The 14,765-nt window shown below is 34.1% G+C and overlaps 1 protein-coding gene across 16 annotated transcripts in view; it reads right to left on the minus strand.

Annotated features, from left to right (window-relative positions):
* The window catches only part of Pard3 (par-3 family cell polarity regulator), a 656,694-nt gene that overhangs the window by 219,195 nt on the left and 422,734 nt on the right, over positions 1–14,765 (minus strand). For 4 of the 16 annotated variants that reach the window (XM_077803007.1, XM_077803011.1, XM_077803002.1 and 1 more), the window contains 4 exons: positions 12,899–13,058; positions 6,269–6,458; positions 1,340–1,491; positions 255–299 (listed from right to left, as the gene is read on the minus strand). In XM_077803007.1, the coding sequence (XP_077659133.1) occupies positions 255–299; positions 1,340–1,491; positions 6,269–6,458; positions 12,899–13,058 (547 nt within the window). Of the gene's footprint in view, positions 1–254; positions 300–1,339; positions 1,492–6,268; positions 6,459–11,209; positions 11,398–12,898; positions 13,059–14,765 lie in introns of those variants that run through there. The other 12 variants (XM_077803009.1, XM_077803003.1, XM_077803015.1 and 9 more) reach the window with 7 other exon arrangements.

Raw genomic sequence — 14,765 nt, forward strand, 5'->3', positions numbered from 1 at the left:
AATGAAGAAAATCTAGATTGTTTCTAACATTGTAAATGCACTACGTTGCATTTCCATTTAGTATGTATACCACTGATGAATCTATCCTAAGAGAAAATTTTTCCTTTATTATACAATTTGATTTCCCACAATGAAAACATCTGTGCAAGACTGGAATACTTATGTTTACATGCAATATGATTGGCAGCTCTATAATTGTGATAAGCTCCTTGGACCACTGTTTCTATGGCAACAGCCTAACTGTCCATTCTTACCTGCTTTCTGGTCATCCACTGTATTGAGTTTAGTCTCGTCAGCTACTGTTAAAAGGTAAATGTATAATGGTTAGCCCAGTTAGTCCCCACAGCCCAACATGCTTCAACCATTCCCAGATCTTTACAGTTAGGTGACAATTCTTAGGTAATATTTCATGCAAATAATATAAAACATCAAGCAAACATTCATAATCAAAAATTAAAGGAGAAAAAAAGCAGTGTCTCCATGCAATATGCCAGTCATTTCATTTCACAGACGTGTGTTATTTATATGTTAGCATATCATAATTAGCCAAGGCAATGCATCGCCAAATTTTTCTTATATGCATCTGATAAATTAATGCTTTTAGTCCTGAAGTGCAAACAGCCAGAGAATGGTATAAGGCACATTTGATTAACAATTTTTTTTAATCATTCACTTTACAAATTTAATTATTATTATTATTTTTGTGGATTTGGATTTAAAAAGAGACACTACCTGATTGGTGTCTGATTGAACAATTATTGTTATTTTCCTCCTCTCATTTGCTCCCATTACTTTTTACAATAAATATCCTCTCAAATTATTTTTATTAATTTGATTAAATGTCTTAATTCTCAAAACACAAAGAGGTTCTATTAAATAAACCTTAAAGGATAGCAATGAAAGGAAGATATCGTAAAGTACCAAATTCCAGACATGGATTGAGATAATGGTTTCTCTCCAAAATTTTTGTCTTCTGGTTAAAAATCCCACAACAAACCAAATATAATTTTAATGAAATTGTTTTTTAAATAGCCAAAAGTGTTAAAAACATTTCAGATTTAAAAATAAAGATATATGAATATAGCATGATATGCACATGTGCTTGTTTCCTTTCTCATAAGAAAACATATTAACATATTGCATATTATGAAAACATGCCACTTATGAGTAATACAGTTATCTCAAACTCAGAGGGAAACTAATTTTTGCCAAATTGCCACATTTCACATTTATTTTCTCTATTGCTCAAAAGTAAACAGACATGTGTTTGGGACTACCAATTTTATCCTGAAAGCATCTAAACCTTATTTAGATAAAGATTCATGGAGATTGTACTCACTACCTAAATCCATGCTTTTTGATTTTCGCGTTTTAACGAAATCCAATTGACTGGCATCTGAAAATTGCTTTGTGCGTTTTTCTGACATACTCTGGCGTCCAAATCCTTCCCGTTGAAAAGCAAGTACTGGATCAACATCTGGACTCAAAGAGCTGGTATGAAAAGAAAGATAAACATAAAAGTATTTACTAAAAATAGAAGACATCCAATTGAAGAAAAATTTATACATACTTTATGTGTGTACATGCAGGTATATGCATGTGATTTTGTGTGTTTGTGTGTGTGTGTGTGTGTGCGTGTATATATATATATATATATATATATATATATATATATATAATTTATCAAAACAATTTAAGATGAATGACACAAATGAAGTTTATTAATAAAACTGTGGCTGAATAGGTGGTGATGGAAATATACAAAATTAATTTAACATCCAGAGTCTATCTGTGAATTTTCTCCTTTACCTCTCTGTTTCTTCACTCTGTTTGACAAATCATTATTTCTAAGTGATTATTAACAAAGAAGGGATAAGTGCAGGCATGGTGGTACACACCTATAATCTTACAGGCTGGGCAGGAGGATTGCCAGTACGAAAACAACATGGCAATTTAGTAAAAGACTGTCTCAAAATAAAATTGAAAGGGCCGGAGTTGTAGCTCAGTGGTAAAGCAACCCTGGGTCTGATACCCAGAACCAAAAAAATTTTTAAAAAGACTAAGGGGTAGGTCAGTGGTAGAGCACTTGCCTAAGAAGCAAGATGCCTTTGGTTCAATTCCCCAGGACTGAAAAAATAAATAAAAGTAAAAATGAGCCCGATATTGGAAGGATTCAATATTTGAGAAAACCTGCCATATACTACATACATAGACTGACACACAAAAAAGTGGCCATATAAACTGTAACTGGATAAAAGTTCCAAAAAAGATGTGTCCTCATACTCTTTTCTGTCTTTATCATGTATTTCAGGAAAGGGGGATAAAAGAAAGGGAAAAAACCCCCACCTTTATGGGTGGTTTTATGAGGCTACTGTTCATCTGAAATAGTTAATCAACTAAAAATTCAACAGACCTCTATCAAAACATATCCTGATTAAAGTGTTGGATTGGGTAGACAAGGGTCAAAATAAGAAGCTAAGTTCATAAGTTCTACAAGTTCATAAGAAAAATACTGTGTAAACTTAAAGCATGAAACAGATGCTGTGGATGCACAGATGAGAGAATTAACAGTATATGAAGGAGTCAGGAAAAGCATAACTAAGTTTAGATGACATTTGATTTGGGTGGCACCAACTCAGTGGCTCAAATGGAGATGATAGGAAAGCATATGGCAAATCACTGGTAACAGGATATATTCCAAAGTGTTCTTCCAGCGGAAGTGGCTGGAGATGACATAGAATCACTCTCATGTGTAAAAATCTGTGAACATTTTAAAAAGCATCACCAGGTGTTCTGAGCACAGTTCATACCATGGGAATGTTTTTCCCCTTGTATGGACATGCTCAGTAAATAAATATACCAACTCTCCTTTATCAGGGTAGAGCCACCTTACCTATCTGGCCAGAGACCACTGCAATAGAACATACTGAGGATGGGAGGGGACCATTTCCATTAAGTCAGCTGAATTTATGATAGACTTCTATATGTTTCTGATGGAAGCAAGCTTCTCTAAGCCTTTATAGCTTTACAAGAATTGTCATTCATACTGGTGAAAGGGCAGTGTGATCTGGTTTGGCTGGAATCAAAAACATATTTGCTGTGCATAAAATGAGTTAGCTTTTAAAGGATAGCTAAACTGAAAGATGTGAAAAGTAGTGTACCAGAGAAAAATCTCTACCACTAGGTGAGGGACCATGAAGTTTTGAACCAATATGCCTTAATATGCTCAACAGGAGAACAGCTTCCTAACCATCTAATGAGATAATTGGGACTTAAGATGAAAGCCCTTTGTATACTACTGAGCACTGAAGAAAATAAGTTACTATTACCCAATGATGACTATCAATCTCAAATTATAAAGTAATGCAAATGATGGTGTTCAAAAAACCCACATAAAAGAATTGGACAATCTTTTCCACCAAACACAGAGAGGACCCAAGGGTGAAATACCGGGTATATGGGGCCCAGAATTTAAGGAAGTATTCACTTTTAAGGTCATAGAAGTATAGCATTAACATCTGACAGTGAGCCTTCCTTAAATTTTGCCTCCAGAGCACCTTTTTGCCTCATCCTACCTCGGGTGAAGGTATACAGAAAAGAGAAAATAAATCCCAGAGAGACTAGGAGTTTAGTCGAAGGCAAAAACAGTTTTGTTTCATAGTTTTGCAAAATACCATACTCAAGAAATGTCATTTTGTTGTCATTCTCCTCTAAAAAATTCCATTTTAAACACAATATCACATCCCCCCCCCCAAAAAAAAAACCTCTCAATAAATTTGATGCTCCAAGAAGAAGTAGGGTCGTTTATTTTGAAGTCCCGAGTGCCCCTTTACATCTATATACTCTGCTCTGGGATAGATGGCTCATAATTTCCAGAGTACAAAGAATTTACTCAAGAAACACAGTTTTAGAAATGTAAAATTAAAACTCACTATCCCTCAATTTTGTAGCATCAAATTGGAAATAATGTATTTCCAATAATAGTAGCTCTTTTATACTCTTTTATATACTGAAAGTAGATCTCTTCAATCATCCTGTACATGTTTAGCAAATCATTGAGTGGGGAAGGGTAATATTCAGAACACTTCAAAACCTGAACACCAAGAAGGCATCAAGCTTGTGGACGGAATGAATTTGAAATAGATTTTTAAAAGAAATTATTGGCAAAGATGTTTCAAAGAATTACAAATTATAGCTGCCCATGTTGCCTAATGTCCCCATAAAGTATATTTTCAACTAATTTTATATCCTCAAAGTTTATGTTGTAATTAAAAATAGAACTGCTGCTATGCCTTTTCCCCCCTTAAAAAACTATTACTGTTCCCTGAATTAATTGATGGATTGGGAAAAGCATATTTTATTAGGTTACAAATCAGAAGTTTAGCCATTTGACATATTTAGCCTTCTACAATTGTGAAATGAACTGTAAATATACACAATTCAAAATGTCAAATGAGTTTGTGAGTTAATAAGAGTCTTAAAATAACTAAATATTCTCAAACCATAACATAATTAATTGTTCCCTATCAATATATCCATTAAACTAATTTCAGACAAATAAACAGTATACTGCAATATTTAAATAGTTAGACTGCAGGACTGACAGATGATTCTTTGAAGAATGTAACCATATCCTGACCCCCAGTGTTATTAAAATTCCAGTTATTAATCCTGTCTTATTGCCCTTTTGTTTTCCTAACATTTTCATCAAAGATTAGGGAGATATTGTCAGACTGGAGAAGCTTACATTTTCTGCTGTGATGCAGAACAGCTGCCATTCTTGTTTGGATAACCCTTCATTCATATTCTTTCCTTTGCCCCACATTCCCCACAGCAAAATCACACCAGTCCTTACCATTTTTGCAAATCCCCCTTAGGGAAATCAATAACACAATCTATCCCTACACGTTATTTATTTCTGTTCATCAATGCAGTCCTTTATAAAGCCCCAAATAGATCTATTCCTATGACCACCCCCACAATTTCTCATCATGGTGGAGATTCAAAGGCTTTTGTCCCCAAGATGAATACCGCACAGATCTAAACCTTAACTCTCTCTGCTACTGCTCTCGCTTTCAGAAAGTGACATAAACTGCAGCAATGTAACAGCATCTGCACAGTTCAAATGGGTTTTTACTGTATATTGTAGTCACCCTCGCTATATTCAACCAAAAAAAACTCATTCAAAGCTAAGCTATTATGTAGGCTTAGCAGAGATCTATTTTTATATACTGTATTTTCAAAAAGAGAATTAAAAAAGAAAAAAAAAGCCAGAGATGAACTTTTCAAGGGCCCAACTAACAGGTGAAGTTATTCCAAGAGAACATCTGCAGAACTGACAGATGAATGAACTAGGTTTTTATGATTTCATCTGGTGAGTGGGAGAAGATGACTAGGGGAGTGGTTTGCCTTGTTAAAATCATTGCTAAAATGTAAACACAAATAATCAGTCCTCTGAATACCTTGAATCTGACATTTAATGTTGACTCAAGTCAGGGAAAGAGTAGGAAGTAGAAACTGCTAAGTAGTGAGGGAACAATGACACAACATTTAAATACAGTTTTACTTATGTGCTTATGAAAGATCCTAGAGAAATGGAAATAGGAAAATTCTGGTTTAATACTTCACAGGTTCATGCTAATGGTCTCTCCATCTTATGAGTTATCTCTAAGAGGGACTTTCCTTTTGCTTATTGATGTACTTAATTAACTACTAGGGATGTGGATTAAGGTACCCATCCACATTTGTGAGCCACACACTGGCTCAAAAATATCAAGTGCTTTCTTCTACTCTTAAAGATATGACAGAAAAAAATGGAATGAGAATTTCTCAAAAATTCCTGCTAAAAACAAAGGCAAAAGATTTTAAACAGTTTTGTAACTCTCTCCCCCTCATCTCTGGCATACATTAACTATTAGTTTTGCATCTAATTTCAGCAAATAAATTGGGGATTTGAATACAATTTATTTATTGTATAAGAATACAATGCCAACGTAACAGAAATCTAAAATATATAACAAAACATTGAAAGCAGATGAGTAGGGTTAGTTCTGCTGTTGTTTTAGCTAAATTACTAACTATAGTATTTGAAGGCTAAAATACCTGAGCAAGTTTACAGGTTAGCAGTATATAATCATTAAGAACATGAAAATTGAAAAAAAAGCTATAAAAAATAAATGAATTGGGCTCATTGATAAGCCATAGAAAATATAAAATAAAATGCAACCACAATTAACTAATGTTTTTCAACCCTGTACTACAAACTTACCAGTCAGCTGAATCACTGATTGCAGCCTTAACCCAGGTGCCAGCATCTGTCATGGTGAATCCCACTTCATCATGGGAGCTGGAAGAGGACTGGTCAGAAAGATGTGGAGGAAGCATGGGCAACCTGTCATCTTCTATAATGATAGTGTCATCTTGGGGCATATTCACAGTAGGGGACAACTGGTATTTACCTGTCCAATGGAAAAAGAAAAAGAAAAATTCTAACTGCTATGCCTATTCATTTTAATACTTTGCTAAATTAGAAAATGCCTAAACTTCCACATATCTGTTAAACCTGGTAGAACAAAATAGAATTTAGCACATTTATTCCTCATCAATGATTGTCAAACAGAAGCCTCAAATCTGTTATTACTTCAAACACCTCAGCTATGTAGCTCTGGGCACAGTATACAATTTATCTGGTTTTAAGTTACCTACAGCCAAAGATAATCATCAAAATGTCTTCTAATATGAAACTGCTATGCCTATACTAAGCTATGAAAAGTTCTTTGAAAATTTTTACCAGGAAATTTAGAGGAAAGCCCTATTAATGTACATCAATCATTCATCCATTCATTCATTGGACAACTACCCTGGGGAGGTACTATAAGACATAATCTCTTTCCAAAGAGTTCACAGGCAAATGAGGAGGAAGGCACTCAGCAGAAACTGGTGTGCGTGCCATGTCAAAGGTTCTGTGGCATTCACATGGCGTTGGTAATTGCCTTGGTAGCTGGGCATAGGGAGTGCTGGTGACCTCAACAAAAGTAAGCATCAGAGTTGGGTTTTTAATAATGAATATTATCTTTTCTGCCAGAAGAAATGATGGCATTTGTCTTTAAGCTCATAGTACATTCAGGTGATGCTTCAAAGGGAGTAAGCATAGAATCAAGGCTTGTGAGAAGGGAGGTGACAGACTGATGTTAAAGTTGGAATAAAAAAAAAAAAGGATCTGAAGACTCTGATTGCCTTTGAGGTTTTAAGGCCTTGACTATAGAACTGGTAAATTTTTATTTATTCAGTTAGGATACAATGTTCTTGGTAAGGAAAGACCTATAATTTTCTATACTGTCTAGTTTCTCATAGTACAATTTGCTCAGGTTCATGGATAAGCATTAACAGTCATTTACACGTCACAATCTTTATAAGGACAGAATTATGTTACAAGGGTCTGACTCTGGAATGATAAAGCTGGGGTCCAAATGATGTCATCTTTTTCCCCCAAAATCACCTACAGTTCTTGTAGGTTCTTCCTAAAATCTTACACCATGCTTCTTCTCAACAAGAACATATTGCCAAGGCTTTTGATCCACGTGGATACCATGGGAGAGGCTATATTCACAGTAATATCCTCGTGGCATGAAGTTCACAACCTGAGTTCTCAACAAAGGAAACAGCTCTGACAGTTTCTCTGTCCAACTCATAGCATAGAAAAGCTCTCATTTTAAGTTCAATTTCCAAATCAGCTATATTTGGGTTCCTATCCAAGTAAAATCCACCACCATTTTACACTGGGAGAACTTTCCTTTCATTAAAAATTATTGTTTTTACATAACACTACAGCAATGTATAGAGAGTTCAGTAACTTTAAAAGAAAACATCTAGGGCTGGGGCTGGGGCTCAGCACTAGCACACTTGCCAGGCATGTATGAGTCACTGGGTACTGCATATAAATAAATAAAATACAAAGAAAGAAAACATCCACAGAAATGTTGGGTGTGTTCTAGATAGGCTTAAAGGATTTTTTTTTTTTTTTGAGTACAAAATATATTTTTCGGGACACTTCTGCAAAGAAACAAACAAACAAAAAATTAAGCTGTATTTTTCCAGGACAACCCACAAAAGAAAACTTGCTAGAAATTTCAAATGCATTCATTATTTAGCATTGACTACTCTAGTATAGAAACACTACATGTTCATTGAAACCTCTACTTGGGCATCTTATCAAGAAAAACTTTCTACTTTGATTTCAAATGCACCAGTTTGTATTACTATAAAAACTGGCAGCTTTATATGAATGCTCATGATAAAAACATACATCAAATATAACATGTAATCATTTCCCTTTTTTGATTTCAAATAATTTATTTCTTCCTACACAAGATTTGGAATATAAGTATAGAAACCTGTTCACCAAAATACCATTTGTATGTATGTTAGGTAGGGCATTCTAGCACTATTAGTAAATTAGCAAAAGACTGTATCCTCCTCAAGATCTGTTTTTCTCTCTCAAAAGTATACAGAATTATAAAATGAGGTTTAACCTTGACCTACAATTAACACCAATGAGGCATTATCCACAACATTAAATACCATGTCTTCACTCAAGCATATTTTACTGAAGAAAATATGACAGAGTAATAATAATGCACATAGTTTTAAACACAAAAACTAAAATTCTTGCAAAGACACAGTATATCCTGAGTGATATCTAATAATTGATATGAAACATTGATTGGTTCATGTGATAATCCTATTTTCTAATGTTGTTTGGAATAGGAATATTGTACCTTAAATGATCCAAGATTTTTGACATACATAAATGCCAAGAACTATATAAAAAAATTGAAGTTTTTCTCTCACCCATGATTGTGGCGATTGATACTTAACAAGATTTGATTACTCATATTTTCCATTAATTTTTCACTTCTCAGCATGTTGGCTGGAAATAGATTTGGGATTTGGCTCCAAGAATCAATTGGAGTAGTGAACAACTAAGCCACTTAACTATACTTTCCACCAAGCTCCACCAAGATAACACCAAAATCTCTTAATTATGTTTACTAGTACTTGGCACATCCTGAGATTGAAATCTTATAAGAGTGACTTGAGAAGAATTCTATCTGTTTTTTGATGGAAAAAAGAAAACAAACATCCTTTGTCCTCAGCTAGTTAATCACCATGGACAAAAAAAGAAGTAAACCAGTCAATATCTTATAGAAGAGTGAAACAATGAGATACAAAATTATTGTTTACTAAACATTTATTCATTGGTAAATTTTACATGGAATGTAATATCATGAATGAGACTAGAAACAAATGAGATGAGGAAAATTATGCCAGTGATATGACAGATAACATCAATATCCCATTTTTCTATGTCAAATTTCTAACAAGGTGAAAATGTTTGAACAAAATTTCAACTCACCACAAATGTATGAATACAGACACAACTGAGATAACTTCTAAAAGAGATATAACAAATTTCTGCTTTGCTTTAAACAAAATTTGTTCAGATAAAAATGTTGAGGGAAAATTTAAGTTTTGATGCCCTCAAATATCAACTTGTACTGTATTTTATGGAGTAAACGTATTGGTTAAATTAACTATTCCTATTATTTCATTACTGTTATTAATTAAGAGGGTCCAAAAATTAGAAAACATTTTCAAGCCTCTTCAAAGGAAGAAATCCTATGTGGGCTCACTACAGGTTACTTCTTTTGATAGATATGCAAGTTTTGCTTTTAAAATCCATGACAGCAGGAATTCAGTAAAAACAGATGATATTTGGAGAAATCTAGCCTTTGGTCACAATTCATTTGTGACAAATATGGTACCCATGATCCAGAAAAGTATAAATCCAAATTTTGATTCAGAAACACAGAAACTGTACAGTTTTAGTTAAAAGTCAATTTCTTTGGTCCATAACTTCCTTGAGTTAGAGGATATGAAGGATGGATTACATAGTTTCTAAGGTTATTTCAAACATGAACTTCTTTAACTTTTAGATCACAATGGATGTGGGATGAAATAGATTCTAAAAACTAATGCTTTTACTTAAGGACTGGACACTTTTTAATTGATGTGAATAAGGAGTGAATGACATGAGTGTCACTCACAGTTACTGTGTGATCTCAGCATTCCCCCTGAGAGGGCTATTTTTAGAAAGCAGAAATAGCCAAAAACCAAATAAAACAAAAATCATCCTGGGATGTTGGGACTTAGTTCCTTTATCTGGCAAGTGAGAAAGTGTGTGACTGATGACATCCGACATCCCTCCAAGTGGAAAGTCTGCTCCATTTTTTTTTTTTTGGGGGGGGGGTGTTATTTTGTAGAAGCTTCTCTTCTGGGATGTGTTATCAAAGAAATAGATCACAAGGCCTCAAAACACTGGTCCAGTCTTACTTAGGGAATATTGTGTGTGAAAATTTGCCCTGTTCACATAAAATAATCAGTTCGTAATGTAATCCTCTGGAATTTCCATATAGCATTCTCTTCCTAGCATACCAGAAAATGCAGTAAATGGCATCATGTCCACAATGATCACAGAGGAGTGATTCTAAATGTACAGAAAACAACGATTAATTAAACAGGATCTGTGTGAGAAATTTCTATGCTCCTCGACACTGTGCAAACCAATAAATACCACTGTTATTAATGTAGGCTAATGGAAGGTCAGTGCTCTCATATTTATATATGGTGTCCTGTATTTTGGTATTTGGTTCCAAAGTAACATCTTTTACAAGATTTCTAACTTTGTGTGTTAAGCAACTTTAGGAATAGCATCTGAATCTTAGGGCCGATGACACTAGAACAAGAACAGGTAAAAGTCTGCCTAAGTCTCGAATACATAAAATGTAAGATAAATCAAATTAAGCATATACATGCTTCAGGGTAAAACTGCACAGGATCCCCACTTTCTAGTATAACATGTAAACAAATTGTCTTAAGGAAACATGTATATCACACATCAATTTGGCCTACCATCAAACAATAATAAATCTGTCACTCCCCAGCCAAAGGACATGTACAATATATCACCAGATACAGAACTAGGCTGTTAATTCTTGCCATAGGAAGGCATCTAGAATATAAGAACTCATTACATATCTAGCTGAGGGAAGGGGAAACAATGTCAACTAGAATGCAGGATGAAGAGGACTAACACAGTCACAGCTAAAAAAAAAAAAAAAAATCAGGGTGACAGACTACGGAGAAAACAAAAAATCCTCAACCCATATATACAGCATTTCCACAAGTCACTAGGTTAAAAATTTTGGGATATTTGTTTGATTTTTAAAAAGTTTTAGTTTTTCGCCTTCCTCTGAAGCATCAGGGATTGGAGGCAGGATGCAGGTTACAGGAACTGGTGGACCAATGGTCTGATTCAGTATGGCAAGTCCTATGTTCCTATAACAAAGGGGAAATTACAGCATATCACTTTGTATGCACACAGATCCAGGGATACATGCACACACACTCTTTCTCAAGGGATCTAAAATTTCATCAATAGAAAAGAATTCAACACGGATAAAGTTTTACACCAAAGCCAAGAAAGTATGGAAAAATCCAACTGCAGTGAAGAGAGTGATAATTAATAAGCAAAGAATACGTGTGATAAACTATGCACAAGGCCTTTCACCCAACTTTTGTTGGTGAAAAAAAAAGCATCCTGCCCTAAATTTCTCTTTTGACAAGCAGATAAACAGAAAATGCCAACAGAGTAAAACCAGAGACCTGGCATGTGTTAGCTCTACATGTACCAAGATAAGAAATCCAGAGTTTATTAGCAATTTTTCCAAATGAGAAAGCTAGAAGATTAGAGAAAGAACAACAGAAAATTCTACTAGTCATATATCAATAATCTTTTCTATTATGCCCAGTAGAAAGTTCTCCAAAGTTAGAGATTGTTTCTTACTCATCTTTGTATCTACAGCAAAAAGCAAATTCACAAAGTCTTGCCAATAGCAGGCTTTCCATAAACACCCACTGATGAACTCCACAAATTCTTATTTCAATGAAGTCTCATAATGGAAACTTAAAGTGTATTCAATCTGCATTAAATGTACTCAAAATGGTGTTAAATTTAGGTTTTAATTTTAAATGAGAGCCTTGCAAAATATACCAGTAAAACCAGTGTTTTCTGTCAGCTGTTGTTTTAATCAAACCATCACTTATGTTTTAAATTTGAAAAATCTTAGAAAACCAATCCCAAGATGAGCAATTCTGCAAATCCAACCACTCCTGTGGCAGAGAAAGTCTTTATTAACTGGATCTGTTAGTAGAAAGCTGAACTGCTGCAGAGCAAGTGCTAATAACCTCATTACCCACTGGGGGCCATGCAGACAGTATGGTGTTGAATTCAAACAAAGGATGCAGAAGACTAGTTATAGAATTTTGAGAATGAAGCTTTGAAAATGTAGAAATACAATTAAAAGATATGACTATCCTAATTAGTATAAACAAAATAAATATGAATATTTAATAAAGGTGCATAACCATATGTATACATATTTTTTCCTCTTCCTCTAAGCAGTGAATGACATATAACTTTTAAATCCTGTTGCCATACACCACTAAATTTTGACATTTTTAAAAATAGAGCTTCACTGGTTATCTCCAGCAAGCTAAGAATATCTTGATCCCTGAAGAACAACAACAACAACAAAAAAAAACATTTCTTTATGAACCTTTTCTTTTTCTTCTTTCCACATATTATGGGCTCTGAAACTCACTTAACAAATCGATGTATTGATTTACTCTTTTCACATTAATGCTTCCTGAATGATTATAATGAACCTGTTCTCTTTCCTCTTGGAAACATGGGTCTCCTTTACATTAATATTACATTAATAACCTCTCAGTGAACCAATGAAAGCATAAACATAAGATGAGATAAACAGAGTTTTACCTGACTCACCCATTATCCTACTGAGTGCAGCATTTCTTGTGGGTGATTCATCAAGTCCCTCGATCCCACTGTAGAGGGAATGGGAAATTCTTCGTTCTCTATCATCCAACACTGTTTCAATGGGCAGCTCAGATCCAGGGGGGCTCCCAGGTGACTTTAGCTATACAGAAAGCGGGGGCAAGGGAGAATCAGTCCTGGAGGCCCATTAGCAGCATGGGGGAATTATAACAACTTGCCCAAGGCCTGTATCCAACTGGGTACCAAATGAACTAGAACTTTTCACCCTGTACCAAAATAATTTGTGATGACAGCTCTGCCTAATGACCAACTTTCTGTGCCACTTTAGACAATGCCTCCCATGAAGTTCTGTCAGATTGTAACCACCAGAGAAAAAATATGTATATTAAAAGCTTTTTTTAAAAAATCTTATCTGGTTGCTTATTTTTTTCAATTTCACTGTTAGTATCTGTTGAAGTCAATTTAAGTTATAGTTTAATTCATAATTCCTTACTAAATGTTGTTCTGTAAAAGACATGCTTTATCAGAATAGAAGCTGGAGTTGGGATATAGTTTTATTACATACAGTATGTAAATATTTCTAACAATTAGCACACCTCTTTGCCTGTGTGCTGGTAGAATTATGAGCTCCTCCATTTTTCAGCGTAAGTGTTTTCAATAATATAATGAATCTAAATTTCTTCTAGTAGAAACTCAGAATAACCATTGTATCATCTTAGAATAATATTTAAATATGAAGTAGTAATAATTGAAATAAGCACTTTAACAGCATACAGAATAATATGGAAATAAAGACCAAATATTCTGGTAAAATACACAGATAAGAGTGTTTAACAAATATGCAATCTACTAAATGAGCAAAAAAATGCAGGTCAATTTCTATGATTACACATTAAAATAGTATGTGGCATTCCTTAAAACTGCTGTGTCTCTCAAGTCCAAATCTCCACATAAATAAGACATTTAGGTTAATAAGACCTTGAAACAACTCTGCTTCAAGGAAAAGCAAAGTACACTTAAATACAACTGTCACTAGTCATGCTCTGAGGTTAACTTCATGGACTAACTTCTTATGAGGCTTTGGTGCCAGTCAGACCAAGGAGGGTAGATGCAAGGCACAGGCAGGAACAGGGCACCAAGGCCAAGTGTGAGAAGCCCATACATTCGAAATGGATGAAACTGAAACTGTCTTGCTTTGTCTGAACAAATTATTATTTCTGTTAGAAGCTACGGTGTGTTTAATATAAATGAGATATTTAATGAAGTTCCAAATTGTAGATCTATCTCTCCCAGTTTGATAAGCACTGGGGAGATTTAACGCATTGAAGGGTCAACACAATTACAATTGGAGGCACGTCAACCTGCAGGAGAATAATAAACTTGCAGTGCTAGTGAATTAAATTCAATAAGGTTTAAATTGTGAAATGAGGATTTGTTCTATTAGGTTCTTTTTTTTTTAAAATTGCAGATTACAACTGACAGCTTTACTGAAGAGTAAATTAAATATTCAAGTTCTCTGATGTAAAGAAATAAAAGAACATTTTATGCAAAAAAAAAAAAAAAAAAAAAAAAACCAATGCCTAAATTCCAAGATACTCTAGAGAGGTAAAAACAAACAACAAATAAAACTAATATTCTATATATTTAAGGACAAGTGTGTTTTTTTTGAAAGTGTGAGGTTTTAAATGAGCACATACATTAAAGACATAGTTTAACATGACATAAATATATCCTCAATTTACTTAAAAAATAAATTTAATATAAATAAATATTAAACATAATACTAACTTTCTAAAAGATAAAATCTTTTAAAACCTCCTTCATTTAAGAAATATCAAAATATTCCAAG

The sequence above is a fragment of the Urocitellus parryii genome, chromosome 9 (genome assembly GCF_045843805.1).
Source record: "Urocitellus parryii isolate mUroPar1 chromosome 9, mUroPar1.hap1, whole genome shotgun sequence".
NCBI lineage: Eukaryota > Metazoa > Chordata > Mammalia > Rodentia > Sciuridae > Urocitellus > Urocitellus parryii.